This window comes from Mastigoproctus giganteus, chromosome 2, assembly GCF_048544385.1.
Source record: "Mastigoproctus giganteus isolate SK-2022 chromosome 2, ASM4854438v1, whole genome shotgun sequence".
Classification (NCBI taxonomy): domain Eukaryota; kingdom Metazoa; phylum Arthropoda; class Arachnida; order Uropygi; family Thelyphonidae; genus Mastigoproctus; species Mastigoproctus giganteus.
Window position 1 is genome coordinate 211186947 of NC_143576.1, and position 17148 is coordinate 211204094.

Below are 17148 nucleotides of genomic sequence, written 5' to 3' on the forward strand. Positions count from 1 at the left end.
TCACTGGTTCTCTTTCTCTTTTTCACACTTCCACCAATGCAGTATACTGTCTGATGCTGTCCTATATAACATTCAATTATAGACACATTATTATGTGTTTCAACTTATCCAGTATTTGGGTACATTTTAATCATTAAGTAATAAAATGTTCAATGAAGCATTTAGTGTGATAAATCCATGATTCCCTAGCATGTCTTATTATTTTAGGACTATCCTTAATGGGTTCAGCAGCTTCCAAAATGCAATTACTAATTTTTTTTCTGCTTAGTAATATGCAAGGAATAAACCATGAATTTTATACAATCCCACACAAAGTAATCTAAGGGTGTGAAGTATGATGATTGTAGTGACCATTTTACAAGATTTCCAACCAATTCACTGATTATTGTACCCAATATTTAAAAAAGTCAGAAACATCATGGGAAAAGTGGGCTGATGCAATGTTATGCACGGACCACATCCACTGCAGATTTTCAAGGGATATTTTTCAATAGTTACCACAAACTGTTCTGTAAAAATGTAGGAGTGCCATTCCTGAAAGGTAAAAGGCCCAATAAGACTGTTTTGTCCCTTAAAAAACATCACACCAAACATTAAAGGAAAAGATATGTTGATGATGAGGGTTGGAAAGTATACGTATGTAGAGTTTCTTTGGCCCAGATATGAGTGTTTTAAGAATCAAAAATTCCATTTCTTGTAAAACATGATTCATCTGTAACAGAATATGGTTCAAAAACTGAGGACCACATGTACATTGCAAAATGAACTACTTGTAAAAGTTTCTGCATTTATTCAGATCCTGTGAAATAAATACAATGGTAACTACATTATTCAAATTCCTTTGAATGTGAATAATACAAATAGTTTGAATAAAACTGTACTTGCATTATTCACATGGTAAAAGAGTGGTTTTTTCATAAAATTTACAAAATTCATACAGTTGCTATTCACGTAACATCCTCCATACACTTGCAAATGAAACATGGCAGGATAACCTTCTGCTGCTGTTGAGCATGAAGTATTTGCTCTTCGGCATCTGCAGTTTGTTGAAATCATTCTCCACCAGCACTTACTCATAATGATTTCAGAGTATCTATTATCTAAGTGATTTCTCCACAGCAGCAAATGTTTTACAGTTTGGACCCGTTGAATTAAAAATTTTCAGCATATCTGCAAATAGTAGCTCCAAAATTCTTATATATCTCACAGTAAATTAAAATCAGTTAACTCAGCAAAAGTAAACAGATTTGTAGGGTCTCCCATAATAACAGTTTAACAAATGCCACTACATAAACAATGAGGCAGTCATCATGGAACCTGAAACTCAAGTAACAGACACATCAGAGTGCTAGTATGCAGTGCCACACCAATTATATACAACAGTAATTGGTATGATTCATCATGTAACATCATGTTTTTTTTTTTTATCGTGTAACAGAACAACACTATTCATTTGAACATAAAAATGTTTTGCCATTTTACATGGTTTTGTAATTTCTGAGTAAAATAATAAAATTTATGTAATTTATCAATAAAATGGCTGAATTTGAACTCCTAGTTAGGACAACTAATTTTGATATAATGGGGCTAACAGAAACGTGCTGTCACCTAGAAATTGGTGATGACAAGTTCCACTAATGTATGTATAATGTACTTAGGGAAGTTAGAGGAAGTGGAGAGGTCATGCTTCTTATCAAAAGCAGCCAGAGTGTGAAAAGAGCTTTTGCTGAGCCTGAAGTAATGTCTGCCAGCATAGAATCTGTGCGGTGTGAGTTAGTTGGAAGCAAAGAAACATAGAGTAGGAGGGCGCTGACTCTACTTAAAAGTTACAGCTGACAGTTACAGGCTCCGCAAAAACGATAAGTGTTTGCCTTTTGTTTACATGATTGTTGTTTTATATTGTACTTAATACGTAGTCATATAGTTATAGTTACGCTGGTTATTTTTTATTTTAATTTAGATAAAGAGTTTTTGTGGATTTTACTTACGATAGGTAAAACCGTTATTTTTGTTCGATTTTTGTAGCCATTGTTTTTGTATATAGGGAATTCAAAGTTTTTGTAGGGAATTCAAATTTTTTAATTGCGGTAGCTCTAACGCATAATTATATAGTAATACGCTTCACTGTTTCTATTTCATAGTTTCTATTCAAATACTACTGACATTTAATTTATTGATTTTATTAATTTAAACTACCATGCCCCGAACTAGAGCAGCAAAGCAACGGGCACAAAGTGGCAGGAATGTTGTGACTCGGGGGAGAACTGAGGGGGGCGATTCTCCAATGCGTCACAGCCTAAAAAAATGTGCAACTTGTGAAATGTTTGCCGAACTCTCTGGAACGGAACATGATATTGCCATGGGGGATGTCTTTGTGTGTGCGCGATGTAAGGAGTGTAAGGAAATCAGGCGACAACTCAGCGTTGTTATGGGCCTATATGAGAGTTTGAAGGACAGGGTGGATGCCCTCGAAGGAAATAAATTGAGGGGCCCATCAAGCTCTCAGCTGCCCACATCAACGCCAGAGCTTGCACTTGGTCATCACGCAACACAGCGGCAACCCCCAAGGCAGAATGCGCTGGTCCCACAGGAACTATTAGTTGTTGGTGACTCTATTGTCAGGGAAACGGGGAACATGCTATGTAAAAAGGATAGATGGAACAGGACCAGGGTATGTCTGCCAGGGGCAAAGGTTGATGACGTTGTAGAGCGGATATCATCTTTCAAGGGCACAAAAGGTGATATAGTTGTACACGTTGGCACTAATGATATTAAGAGTAGGAGACCGGCAGAATTACTCAACAAGTACAGGTCACTGTTGAAAAAAAGCCGAGAATTAGGGTTGAATTTAAAAGTGTCTGCAATTCTGCCCAGACACGATAGGAGGGAGTATATGATGAGAGCCTTGTCGATCAATTCGGCCCTGGAAAGATTGTGCAAGGCTCAAGGGGTAGAATTTTTTTCAGCCTGGACTGTACTTGTTAACAGGAGAGATTGCTTCTACAGGGATGGGATACACTTAAATAGAAAGGGTGCAAGAATATTTGCTGATGCTATCGAGGCAGTGTTAGGTGGGTCGGAAAACTGCTAGCTTGGGGGGATACAAAGACTAATAGTTTAACAGTAACCGCAGGCAGAGGTGAAGGTGATTCTTGCACAACTTCTATTAGAATAAGAAGCGACCTGGAGCGAGGGGTGTTGGGGGTTTCAGGGACGGATGGCAGTCATCCTGGAATAGTTGGGTATATGGGATGTGTTAGGGTAATAAGGAATAGGCATAGGAGCATGTATGCTTGCATGTATACCAATGCTAGAAGTATAGTAAATAAATTTGATGAATTTGAAGTGTTGGTCAAGACATCAAAGGCGGATATTGTTGGGATAGCAGAGACGTGGTGTCACAAAGATATAAGGAATGCAGAACTGGAATTTGGGGAGTACAATGTGTACAGAAAGGATAGACAGGACAGAAAGGGAGGAGGTGTTATGCTGTTAATTAAGAAAAACATAAAATCAAAAGAAGTGCATCCAGTTGATATAGATGGACAGTGCACTGTTGAGTCAGTTTGGTGTGACATAAGCACTGCAAAAGCAAAAATAAGAGTAGGAGTGTGTTATAGGCCTAATGACTCGAATGAGTACAATGAACAATTGTACGGAGAAATAGAGTGGGCCAGTAAATCAGAATGTCTTATAATGGGGGATTTTAACTTCCCAGATATTGACTGGAACTTGTGGGTTGGGCACTCACACACTAGTCAGACTTTTGTGGATTTATTGGATGATTGTTTTCTGCAGCAGCATGTTCGAGAGGCAACCAGAGAAAGTAATACTCTTGATCTGGTTATCAGCAGTGATCATTCGTGTATTAAGAATTTGCAGATAAAGGAACCACTAGGTGGCAGTGATCACAGTGTGCTGAAGTGGGATTTACTCAAAGAGGTAACTACCGTCAGGGGTAAAGGAAAGGGTTTTTGCTTCCGTAAAGGGGAGTACAGTGGTCTCAGACAGTTTTTAAATTCTGTACAGTGGGATCGACTGACGATGTTACAAACAGTAAATTCTAAGTGGGAAGCATTCAAGGAATTAATCGTGGAAGCTACTAGACTTTTCATACCGATGAAGAAATATTGCTCAAGGTTTAGGCCTAAATGGTTATCAAATGAACTAATGAGACTCGTGACAGAGAAGAAAAATGCATGGGATGCATATAAATTATCAGGCGACGCAGAAGCCTGTAGCAGATATAAGCTAGTCTGTAATCAGGTCACAAAGGAGGTTCGGCAGGCAAAGGCGGATTACGAGAAATCTTTGGCAAAAGATGCTAAGAAAAACAGCAAGGATTTCTTTACTTATATAAACTCTAAAAGGAAGGGGCTGAATATGATTGGTCCACTTGACATCGATGGTTCGACTGTTGATGATCCTGCGCAGATAGCAAACAAACTGAATGAGTATTTTGCATCTACATTCACACGTGAGGAATCATTACAGATTGAAAATGGAAGAAGGTTATCAAATTGTAGCAGTGTGCTTAATGATTTTGTAATAACTGAGAGCAAAGTGGAGGAGAAATTGTTGAAGTTAAACATAAGAAAGGCACCTGGGGTGGATGGGATCTATCCAGTTATATTAAAGGAGGCGGCAAAGCAACTAAGCAAACCCTTAGCCATAATTATGAGAGCGTCCTTGGATTCAGGGGAGGTTCCCACGGACTGGAGATGTGCAAATGTATCTCCAATTCACAAAGGAGGTTCGAAGGGTGACACGAATAATTACAGACCAGTTAGTTTAACTTCTGTTCCGGGTAAAATAATGGAGTCACTGGTTAAAGATGCATTGCAGGATCATCTAGACAAGACTGCAGCAATAATTCAGACACAGCATGGGTTTGTTAAGGGAAAGTCTTGTCTGACAAATTTGATTGGTTATTATGATGTGGTCACAAAGGAACTGGATGCAAAAAATAATTTTGATATCATATACTTGGATTTCAGGAAAGCTTTTGACACTGTTGCGCATGGAAGACTACTGTACAAATTGGAGCAGAATGGTATTAAGGGTAAGTTGCTACAATGGATAAAAGGATGGTTAAGTGGGAGAAGACAGAGGGTGGTAATCAATGGGTGCTGCTCTTCGTGGACTAATGTTATTAGTGGAGTCCCACAGGGTTCGGTGTTGGGTCCACTGTTGTTTTGTATATTTATCAATGATATTGATGAAGGTATATCAAGCTTAATGTCGAAGTTTGCAGATGACACGAAGGTTGGCAGGGTTGTTAATGACAGTAATGGCAGTGTGCTACTGCAACAGGATCTAGATAATTTGGGCAGATGGGCTAAGAAGTGGCAACTGAAGTTTAACCTTGACAAATGCAAAGTACTGCATATGGGTAGAAGTATCCCCAGAGAAACGTACCAACTGTGTGGTACTACACTTAAGGTGGTAGAAAATGAAAAAGACCTGGGAGTAATTGTGCAGTCAGATATGAAGTTTTCTGAGCAATGTAGACAGGCTGCTAGGGCAGGTCATGGGGTTTTGTCAATGATATATAGGAATTTTGCTAGCAGGGAAAAGGAGGTGATTGTCCCTCTGTATAAGGCAATGGTCAGGCCACGCCTTGAGTACTGCGTACAGGTCTGGAGGCCTCATTTTAGGAAGGATGTAGATTTGCTTGAGCGTGTACAGAGAAGAGCAACACGATTGGTGAGGGGAATGAAGGGATCCTCTTACCAAGAGAGGCTTAAGTTCTGCAAATTGCAGTGGCTGGAGACTAGGCACCTGCGCGGTGATCTGATTGAGGTCTATAAGGCCTTGAATGGGTTGAGCACGCTGAATTCTGATGGGATCCTCCCACTTGTTCAGAATACGAACCTACGGGGACATAAGTTCAAATTAAGAAAGGATAGATGTAGAATAGATGTGCGGAAATTTGCCTTTAGCCAGCGGGTGGTTAATTGCTGGAACAAACTTCCATCTGTCGTTGTGGAAGTTGATAGGTTAAATAAATTTAAGGAGGAACTGGACAGGCAATTGGAGGGTATGGTGTGATTTTTTTTTTTTTTTTTTTTTTTTTTGGCTGATGCTGCATAAGCTCCTACACTGCTTTCTTGCATCAAGTGCCACTACTACTACTACTACTACTACTAATCTATAGACCAGAAATTGTGAAGAATATGATGAGAGTCTTTACATGCAGATGGAATGAATGAGTAAGCATGAATGTCTTATTAACAGTGACTTTAATCTGCTCCACAATAACTAGAATAAGTGGGAGGGAAACTCACCATGGGGAAAACATTTTTTTTAAATAAACTAGATGATTATTATTTGTACCAGCATGTTAGAGAAAGTACTAGGGGTGAGAATAGTCTTGACCCCATCATTACTAATGAATCAGATGACATCACAGGGTTCAAAGTACAGGAACCATTGTCAGGAAGTGATCATGCAATCATCAGCTGGAAGATGTTATAGTAGTAAAGGTAAATGCATGGATTTTAACTTCACAAGAGGGGACTTGAACAGTTTAAGGTGCTGTGTGGCATCTATGAATTGGGTTGATTGCCTAGGGATGGCAAATACATTTGAATTATGGAATGCTTTAAAAGCAAAAATCATAGAAGCCATTAACATACCTTTAAGAAAATACTGCAGGAGGAGATTGCTGAAATGGATGACTGCAGAGCTGGCTGGTCAAATAGAGCAGAAAATGATAGCATAGGACAGTTACAGAGCGATGAAAAGTATTTGAAGCCTACAAGAGGTACAAGTTGATCTGTAATAGTACCACAAATAAGGTCAGGGAGGCCAAGGCTGCATATGAGAAAGCATTGGCTAAGAGAGCAACGAATTGGGACAAGGAGTTTTTCCATATGTAAATATATAATAAAGAAGAAAACTAATCATATCAGACCAGTGGTGGGATTCAAATAATTTAACAACCGGTCCGCTGCCCTAATGACCATTCTAAGTATAAAAAAACTATATACCGGAAGGTAGTTTATTATTTCATGTTATTAATACTTAAATATTAATATTAGTTAATACTTAAATAAGAACAATAAAAGAGGTCCACAAAACTAGATTACGTTATAAGAAAGAGTTTTAAAATATTAATGAAAAAATATTAAATAATACCTGACAAAAAACAATAAAACTGTTATTTAAGATATTTCCATATTGCTTCTTGATTGGCATCCTCACTTGCAATTTTCTTCGCTTTTATCCGAGCATCATCGGCTGAGTGATTTATCCTTAACCATCTTTTCACTGTAGGAGTAGGATCCCATTCCTTTAGAGGTAGGCCGATTAGACTAATAGTCATTGTGTTTGATATATTAGAAACAGTTAGACAACTTCTCTTCTCTTCTCTGAACATATTATGTTCATCTTTGAAAAACCCTTTTCTGCTTCTGCTGAACTTACAGCATGTTCTGACAATAATTTTAGCTCTTTGAACACTTTCAGGAATTGCATAATTCTGGGAATTTTTTAAAATGTTTTTCACGAAATCTCGATAATCATTAATATCAATTTGGTAATTAAAAATGTCATTAAATATGAGCAATTGTTCTTCAGCTGCTTTCCATGGAACTAGTAGTTCTTCAATATTCCAGTAATATGGCTCCAAAAAATTGAGAAATTGTAATTTATTCCTTTCTTAAAATTGGCTACAACTTGCTTTTAAATATTCACAATCCATTAATCTTTTTTTTAAATTCGTTATGATGTTTTCTAAAAGTCTTTCTCGAGGAAGCTTGACAAATTGATGATTTTCTACAAATTTTATATTTTTGAAGATTTCTGAAGTAATTAATTCATAACTTTTTTTTGTATGGACCCTTTTCCTTTCCAAGCATTTGAAATGCTTTAATAGATCTTATCACGAATTTTTCAGCCTTTATTATGTCTATATTTCTTGCTTGTAGTGCATTTGAAAGAAGAGAAATTTCGTTTACAATATCAATCATCAATGCCAAATCAGTTATAAAATATATATTTTCAAGATGGGCAGCCATATCTAAGTACTTTTTATTTGAATAAAAATAGTGATGTAGATTTTCTGTTTTATACTCCGGGACAACCAAATGGTCAGAGGAGTTCAAAAGATAGACAGAATACAAGAAACAGCACCGTATTCAGCAGTCACGGGCTTGAACCCCAGTCACTCAAGGCACGTGTACTTATGCATCCACGTGCCTGACCACTAGGCTATGGCGGCCTTTTGCACTGGATAAGCATGCCACACAGCTAGGGTTGACCTTAAACTACAGGCAGCCCATCTTGGTCCCAAAACTCTACCAATTTTTCATATGTAAATATATAATAAAGAAGAAAACTAATCATATCAGACCAGTGGTGGGATTCAAATAATTTAACAACCGGTTCGCTGCCCTAATGACCATTCTAAGTATAAAAAAACTATATACCGGAAGGTAGTTTATTATTTCATGCAGTTAATACTTAAATAAGAACAATAAAAGAGGTCCACAAAACTAGATCGAATAAAAGCAAAGAAAATTGCAAGTGAGGACGCCAATCAAGAAGCAATATGGAAATATCTTAAATAACAGTTTTATTGTTTTTTTGTCAGGTATTATTTAATATTTTTTCATTAATATTTTAAAACTCTTTCTTATAACATCATTGGTTTGATGAAAAATAGTATATATCTTATCAATAAATATTTTTAAATGATTTACTTGCTTTATTTCCTTTATCGAATCATCTAAAACAAGATGGAGGCAATGATTTAAACAGTGCCATATTATTATGTTTGCAAACTCTTTTGCAATCCTAGTGCTCACTCCAAATTTTCTCCCAAGCATAACGCTGGCACCATCGGAGCAAAATCCTATTAAATTTTTTTCTAGGTAGTTCTTAGTAAGCCCAACATTATTTAAACTTTCCATAACTGAAGAACATCTAGACAAGACTTCAGTTATAGCTCAGACACAGCATGGTTTTGTTAAGGGGAAGTCTTGCCTGACCAATTTGATTGGATACTATGATGCAGTCACAAAAGAACTGGAGGCAGGGAATAACTTTGATATTATATACTTGGATCTTAGAAAGGCTTTTGATACTGTTGCACATGGAAGACTGCTGCACAAATTGGAGCAGTGTAGCATTGGAGGCAAATTGATGCTATGGATAAAGGGGTGGTTGAAGGGGAGAAGACAGAGAGTGGTAATCAATGGACACTGCTCATCGTGGACTAATGTTATTAGTGGAGTCCCTCAGGGTTCAGTATTGGGTCCATTATTGTTTTCTGTATTTATAAATGATATTGATAATGGTATATCAAGCTTAATGTCCAAGTTTGCAGACGATACGAAGGTTGGCAGGGTTGTCAAGGACACTACTGACACTATGCTACTGCAACAGGATCTGGAAAGGTTGAGCAGATGAGCTGAGAGGTGGCAAATGAAGTTTAACATTGACAAATGTAAAATACTACATATGGGAAACAGCAACCCCAGAGCAACGTATCAACTCAGTGGTACTACACTGACAGTGGTAGAGAATGAAAGGGACCTGGGGGTGGTTGTGCAGGCAGATATGAAGTTTTCTGAGCAGTGCAGACGGGCTGCAAGAGTAGCTCATGGTGTATTGTCGATGATATATAGGAATTTTTCTAGCAGAGATAAGGAGGTGATTATTCCCTTGTATAAGGCCACACCTAGAGTACTGTATACAGGTCTGGAGGCCTCATTTCAAGAAGGATGTAGAGATGCTGGAACGAGTACAGAGAAGGGCAACAAGATTGGTGAATGGAACAAAGGGGTGCTCTTACGAAGAAAGGCTTAAGTTTTGCAAATTACAGTGTCTGGAGACTAGGCACCAGCGAGGTGATCTGATAGAGGTGTATAAAGCCTTGAATGGTTTGAGCATGCTCAATGCTGATGGGATTCTTCCTCTTGCTCAGAATAATCACCTGAGAGGGCATAAATTCAAATTGAGGAAAGACAGATGTAGGATAGACGTGAGGAAATTTGCCTTTAGCCAGCGGGTGGAACAGACTTCCATCCCTTGTCGTGGAAGTTGATAGCCTAAATAAGTTTAAGGCTCAGCTGGACAGGTATTTCGAACAAACAGAGGGGTGAAGTGGAAGTGGTTATTTTTTATTTATTTATTTATTTTTTTTTTTTTTGGCTGATGCTGCATAAGCTTGCTTTCTTGCATCAAATGCCTCTACTAATGCTAATGCTAACATATTGTCTCTGCATCTTGGTTTTCCAATTCAACTAGTTCAACGAAAATTGTTGGTGATGTAACTGAATTCTCAACTTTTAAGAAAAGTATAACTGGTTTGCAGGATATTGTTGAAGCTTCGTCAATAATCAAGCATATTTTCAGATTATTTTCAATAATTTTATTAAATATTTCTTTTTTAATTTCCTTTGCAATGAAATCAACTACTTTCACAGAATGTACGAGAATGTAATCCTATTTCCATATCTAATCCATTTTTAATTTGCACTTCTATCTCATCTTCTATGTCTGAAAATGATTTACATCTTTTTGCCAGGCTGTAAACTGTATTAAATACTCCACACGTAGCACTTAAATATTTTTCATTCATTGTATCTATTACTTTTGTTATTGAATCCTGCTCACATTGTTTTCAGTTCTCTTTACAAATGTTATGAGCTTTTGATGAAAAATGTTCTTTCATTTTTTTCCTTAGAGAGCTTGTTGTATCTCTTTATTTTTCCCTGATGCCTCAATCTGAAAACATTTCTATTCTTTTGACACATGAACACTTTTCTCTTTTATAAAGTCATATTTTGCACAATACTCGCAACCTAACTTTTGGTTAAAAATTACCAGTCCATCATATTTTTCTTTAAAATTGTTATATTGTTGCACTGTCCAGCATTCAGAAAGATTATTTTCAATTTTGGAGTTATCATTTTTTTATTTCAATAATTGATGTGCTGCTTTCTTCAAGTTGGAGTGGTTGTGCTTGTGACTGTTTTGTACCATCCAAGGCCAATTCTGATACAACAAATTCTGATTTTGGTTTCTTATTGAAAAAAATCTGTCAAACTCTGTTGCTTTTTCATCCTTTTAAGGGCTACTGCAAAAAATTTTAAAAATGTTTTATTTTAATATATTATAGAGCAGGAGTGGATATGTGCCTATATATTTGGATATTTTTACTGGTTATGTCCAAGTGTGGTCATATCATAAACTTTTATAAACAAAGCACTGTGCTTATACCATTGATAAACATCAGTCAGAACATATATTTTCTTCATTTTATCGATACTAAACGAAATTTCTTGCTGAATTAATAAATGGCATAGGCTATGCAGATTAAATACGATAGAATAATGTGTACAACAAACCTGTTTGTCACGGGAAAGTTGTGATAAAAACGTCTTAATTACCACGTGCACACTGGCATAAGGATTCCAACATGGAAGAACATTCTTCCATGGCTTCCAAAATGGGCAATAAGATAACCCTTGAAATCTATATTTCTATTGGTTCGTTGTGTCCTAGCTTCCTATTGTTTTTATTGATCGGGGAACACCAATGCACTCATAATATCTCGTGTGAATTTAGGGCATAACACAAAGCTGAAACAAATGACAGTGTGTCACCCCCTGGTTGTTTGGCACTTTTTCTCTTTAAGTTAAATGTTTGTTTACTTAAGTAACAAATGCGAGGGAATAAAAATGTAGTATTTCACCAAAGGTATAATGAGTTTTATGAAATGAATAAATAAATATTACAAGCATAGTTCTGTCTAATTTTTTTCACCTATGGATGGTATGGGCACTTGGAATACGCTGTTGCATAGATGAACGTTAAAAAAGAGTAAGGAATGTAAATTTGTGATTTCCACATTGGGTGGCTGCCCAGACACCCACCTTAGAGAAAACCCTGATCACAAGTGCCATTTTAACAACCGGTTCGCCAAACTCAACAAAAAATTAGGTATCGGTTCTGCTGAACCGGCTGAATCCCACCACTGCATCAGACCCTTATGCACTGGGTGTAAGAAAATCTTAGATAATCCAGCTGATGCTGCGGTTGAACTGAATAGATATCTTGCATCGGTCTTACTGAAGAAAGACCCTTCATGCTAAGAGGCTATGCGAGTGAGGCTGAGCGATATGAAATTAGTGATGTTGTAATTACAGATTGTTTATTAGACAAACTTTGAGCATAAAGGCAAGTAAGGCACCTGGAGTTGATGACATATATCCTGTAGTTTTGAGGGAGAGTGCGAGAGAGTGCACTGAACCAGAGGGGTTAATTATGAGGGCATCTTTGGACACAGAGGAGATTGCTTTGGATTGGAGAAGTGTCAGTGTATCGCCAATACATAAAAGTGGTTCTAAGAATTAAGTTGGTAACCACAGACCAGTTAGCCTGACTTCAATGGTAGGAAAAATCTTAGAGGCAATGATTAAGAGTGCAATCCAGGGACATTTAGATAGATATGGCATCCTGAAGGACACAACATGGCTTTGTTAAAGGGAAAATCATGCTTAACTAACTTATTATTTTGACACAGTTACTAATGAGCTGAATTTAGGGACCAATGTCAATATAGTTTATTTGGATTTTAGCAAATCTCATGATTGACTCAGTCAATCATGAGAGGTTACTGTATAAGCATGAACAGGTTGAGATGGTCAGATTCTAAGATGGATTGCTGGGTGGCTGCAGGGCAGAAGGCAAAGGGTTCTGATTAATGAATATTCTTCAGATTGGTGTAATGTCAGGAGTGGGGTTCCTCAAGGATCGTTTCTTGGACTACTTTTTATTTTCATAAATAACATCAACGAAAGGATAGAAGGCGTGATGTCAAAATTTGCAGAACATAAAGATTGACTGATTTGTTAATGATCAGTGCCAAGCAGCACTCCTTCAGGATGATTGAACAGACATCAAAGATGGTAAGAGAAGTGACAGCTAAGTTTTAATTCTGCTAAATGAAGGGTCTTACACCTGGGGAATAGCAACCCATAAATATATTATACACTTGGTGGGGGTTGAATTAAAAACAGTGGAGAAGGAAACAGATCTGGGAGTTACAATACAAACAGATATGAAGTTTACAGGTAGCCAGGGAAGCCCATGGTTCTATCGATGATTTATCAAACATTATCCTGTAGAGATAGGGAGGTCACAATCCCACAGCAATTGTACAACCACATTTGGAATACTGTGTTCAAGTATGGAGACCTCATCTGATAAAAGGCCCAAAGCTGGGCAACGCGAATGGTGAGATTGGAAGAAGGACGACCATACAAGGAAAGACTCTGATTATGTGAGCCAAAGAGCTTGGCAACCAGGCACCTCAGAAGTGACCTGATTGCGGTTTATAAGGCACTGCAAAGGATTAGTAAAATGAATGAAGGTGGAATTCTTACTGTTATATAGAATTCCAGAATCAATGACTCACTTTTAGCCAGGGAGTCATTGATTGCTGGAACAAGTTACTCTCACAGGTAATTGAGGCTGACAGTTTGAATAAATTCAAAGGTCAATTGGATAGTTACCTGTGTGAAGAGGGAAGCATATAATTTGTATTTTCTTATGTACTTGGATTTTTTTTCTTTTTTTTAGCCAGTGCAGCAAAGGCTTCTTTGCACTATATGGCAAATACTATTACTATATCAGAACTAAAGGCTTTTAAGATATAATTAATAAGAGCTTTATTTTATTATTTTTAACTATAGAATATCCTCCTACATTTGTTCCATGAAGTTTTTAATTAACTGTTTTCCTGCATATTTTTTCAAAATATATTGGAAAAGCCTCAAAACAAATAATAAATATGATAAATTGATATAACTAAAATTATCATTTACCTTCTCTCAGCTTTGTCAACAAGTTTTGAGAGTATTTTATAGCATCATAAAAGATCAAAACTTGAGGGATCCTGAACAAATGAAAAGAAAATAATCTGCATATGAAACTAAATTTACCTGCATAAAAAAAAAAAAAACATATGGATATAATCCCATACCTGTCAAACTTATATTGAAGTTGCAATCGTATCTGATAATAAATTTGTACAGAATAATAATTTACACAGCTAATAATAAAGTAAGAAACAATAACTACTTAGATAATATTTTTTGGAAGCAAAGTGTTATACAGCATTATTATACCCCTAGAACAAGCCATTTAACATTTTACTCCCACAATTTGTGTAACCACTTATTAACTCACTAGTGCTCTAACTGAACCCTCCTGGTTGCCACTCAAAAATATCAATTGTGCATTAACTGTTGGTTTAAAGTTAATGTCTGTAATGCTCTGATCCTTTCTAAATATTGACATGTTTTACTTGAGTAGTTTTTTGAAATAAACAATAATTGTTTTACTCAGAATTTCATGTGGAAATGATTAAGTTGCTCACTGTAAGAAACTAAAGATTAACTATGATTACAATGTTGTCATGTTTTCTCAGTGTCAATCTCAGTGTCAACAGACACTCAGCAAATGACTGTGCAATAATATCTGCACATTAATTTATCATTTAGATAATAATGCTATTATAGACCATAATATAAATAAACATAAATGACATACAGTAGACTCTCAATTTTCCGGGATAGATGGTAAAAAACAAATCCCAGATAATCGATTTCCCGGTTAATCCAAAAATATAGAAGTCTCCAACATACGTAAGAGATACGTTCCAGGACTTCTTACTTCGTTGAGTTTTACGTAACTCGGGAATGACTAGTAACATATTGCTACTATATTATTATTGACAAATCTGAATTTAACACAATACTTGTTAATGTTTGACCATTTTCATGCATTGTTATTAGTTTAATTTTCTGATCCAAATCGATCGCTTTCCTTTTCTTGGTAGATTTACTAACCGCTGTCACTTATTCTCTTAGTCGGCACCATAATAACGGTCAAAATTAAATTTTCTGTAAAGAACTTCAAAGGGTTATGGCAAAAACTCACTATTATCACCCTGCACGAGCTCACATTTTATTAAAGCACATTTCTGGAGGTCAACAAAAAACAATAAAAACAATTTGCACTTTCCATTTTATTGGGCGTTTCTGTTAGCACAATCTGTTATAAACGGATAGTAAACTCGATCGTATTGCATTTGCGATAATACCGATAGCCGGAATTCTGTGGGTTTTTACATTATTTTGGTGAAGTGTGTGTCCCCTTCACTGAAATCTTCAGTCACAAAAAAAAAAAAAACCATAAATCATTGTAAGAATCTTCTCTTTTTTTCCTATTTTTTTGCTTGTTACTCCGATCTCACTTGTGCAATTTGTGCATGCCGTGATCGTCGTTATTGATTGCTTATTATTATTATTATTTTTTTTTTGTTGTTTTAAATTTTAGAATCCTAAAAATAAAAAATAAAAAAAATTGAGTGAAAACAAATTTATGTAAATCCATAGTTGAGTAAGTCGGAGACTTACTGTATCGAAAAATGTTCAGCAACCTACGTAAAAAAATTTGCCAATAGATAAAAAAACTTACCATGTACTACTCATGTGTCCAATATGATGCTTCCCTTTATTTTTTACAATGTCGCGTATGGTTTGGTCACCAACGTTATAATGGTTCCTTAGAGATTTAATGGATGCACCATTTTTAACTCTTTCTTTAACTGAAAGTACAACTCTTGTGTTTACCCATCATTTTTGTGATTTCTAAACAAAAAAATATATACATATATATTTACTATAAAAAAAATTTCATCATTCCGGACATAAATAACGAAACAAAACTTGTCTTTTTGTGGTGCGACAGAATACAACAATCGACGCAACACACTAAAACAAACTAAACATTTGGTCTCTTTTTTTTTTTTTTTTGAGCGGCGGATGTGAAGACAGCAGGGTTGCAAGATAACAGGCACATTAATCTCTCAATGACGACTTATAACGCCACTTCTTGTCGCTTATTTACGACTTGCAAAACATCTGTTTATATCTATTCTAGTTATTACTTGAATTTTATGATTTCTGGTTTATTTATTTTTATTTTTTTTATTTGGAGTCTCAGAGTGTCCCAGTTAATCCGCTTCTCAGTTAATCCGATCCCAGTAAATCGAGAGCCTGCTGTACTATAAATGAGAACAAAGAAGAAATAAAAACGTAAATATAAAGTAATAAGAATGTAAATATAAAGAAAATTAAAAGTCTGTTGACTTTATGAAATGTGTAATAAGGACAGTTAAGTTGTTAAATTGAAGAGTGTATAAAATATCACAATTAATTTACCTTAGAATATGACGTTTGATGTAATTACACTGTATTATTTTATTCCAGTTCCTTGAAACCTAATTTTCTGATACAAAAACCTACTATAAATGCATTTAAAAATAAAGAAACACATTTATGTTTTTGAATGATATATGTAAACTGATGATATTTATGAAATAATAAATGAATATTTACAAACATGTACAGTTTCTCATTTTACTGACATGGTAATAATATATATATATATATATATATGTTTATTTTAGTGTAAATAAATAAATTTTCTGTTTATATTCCAGGATGATCACATGTGGTCAAACTGCTGAAATGCAGTCTGTCCTTTGTTTACCTATTTTCATATTCTGTGTTTTTATGTAATGTTTGTCATGTATATACTTGTATGTTCAAATATATCAAGACGTTCCCTTCATTGTTCTTTTAAAACTTTTGGCATAACACTGTAAACAGCATAAAAAAAAAACATATGATTTTAAAAATAGGCTTCTCCCTGAGTCATATCTGTAAATGAGTTTAACAGCTAGAAACATAATAAAAATTAACAAGTTTGAAAAGAACAGTAAAGAGAGCATCTTGACATATGGAGCATATATACATGAAAAGAATAAATCATGTTTTGGTAATAACACAAATTCATTAGTACCCTTAAAACATTGACAAAACAACTGTGGCTGGCTCTGCAATATCATTTAGGCTGAATAGGATGGGAATCCTGGCTGTACTGTCTATAGCTTTGAATTAAATTAATTTGTCATTTGGACTGAATAAGATGAAAATCCTGGATCTATAGCAGCAGTCAGTACAACCCAGTAAAATTTTGCACTTCTTACCATGGCAGAATGCAGCAGTAATGGCAAATGGTTAAACCAAATTAAAGGGTTGTAAGCATATTAACTCAGATGTGGAC

The 17148-nt window shown here is 35.7% G+C and overlaps 1 protein-coding gene across 1 annotated transcript in view; it reads right to left on the minus strand.

The window, feature by feature from the left end:
• Positions 1 to 17148, minus strand: part of LOC150090034 (queuosine 5'-phosphate N-glycosylase/hydrolase) — an 80845-nt gene that overhangs the window by 14129 nt on the left and 49568 nt on the right. The window contains exon 7 of the mRNA XM_090368946.1: positions 13839 to 13909. Coding sequence (XP_090225072.1) covers positions 13839 to 13909 — 71 coding nt within the window. The remainder of the gene's footprint in view (positions 1 to 13838; positions 13910 to 17148) is intronic.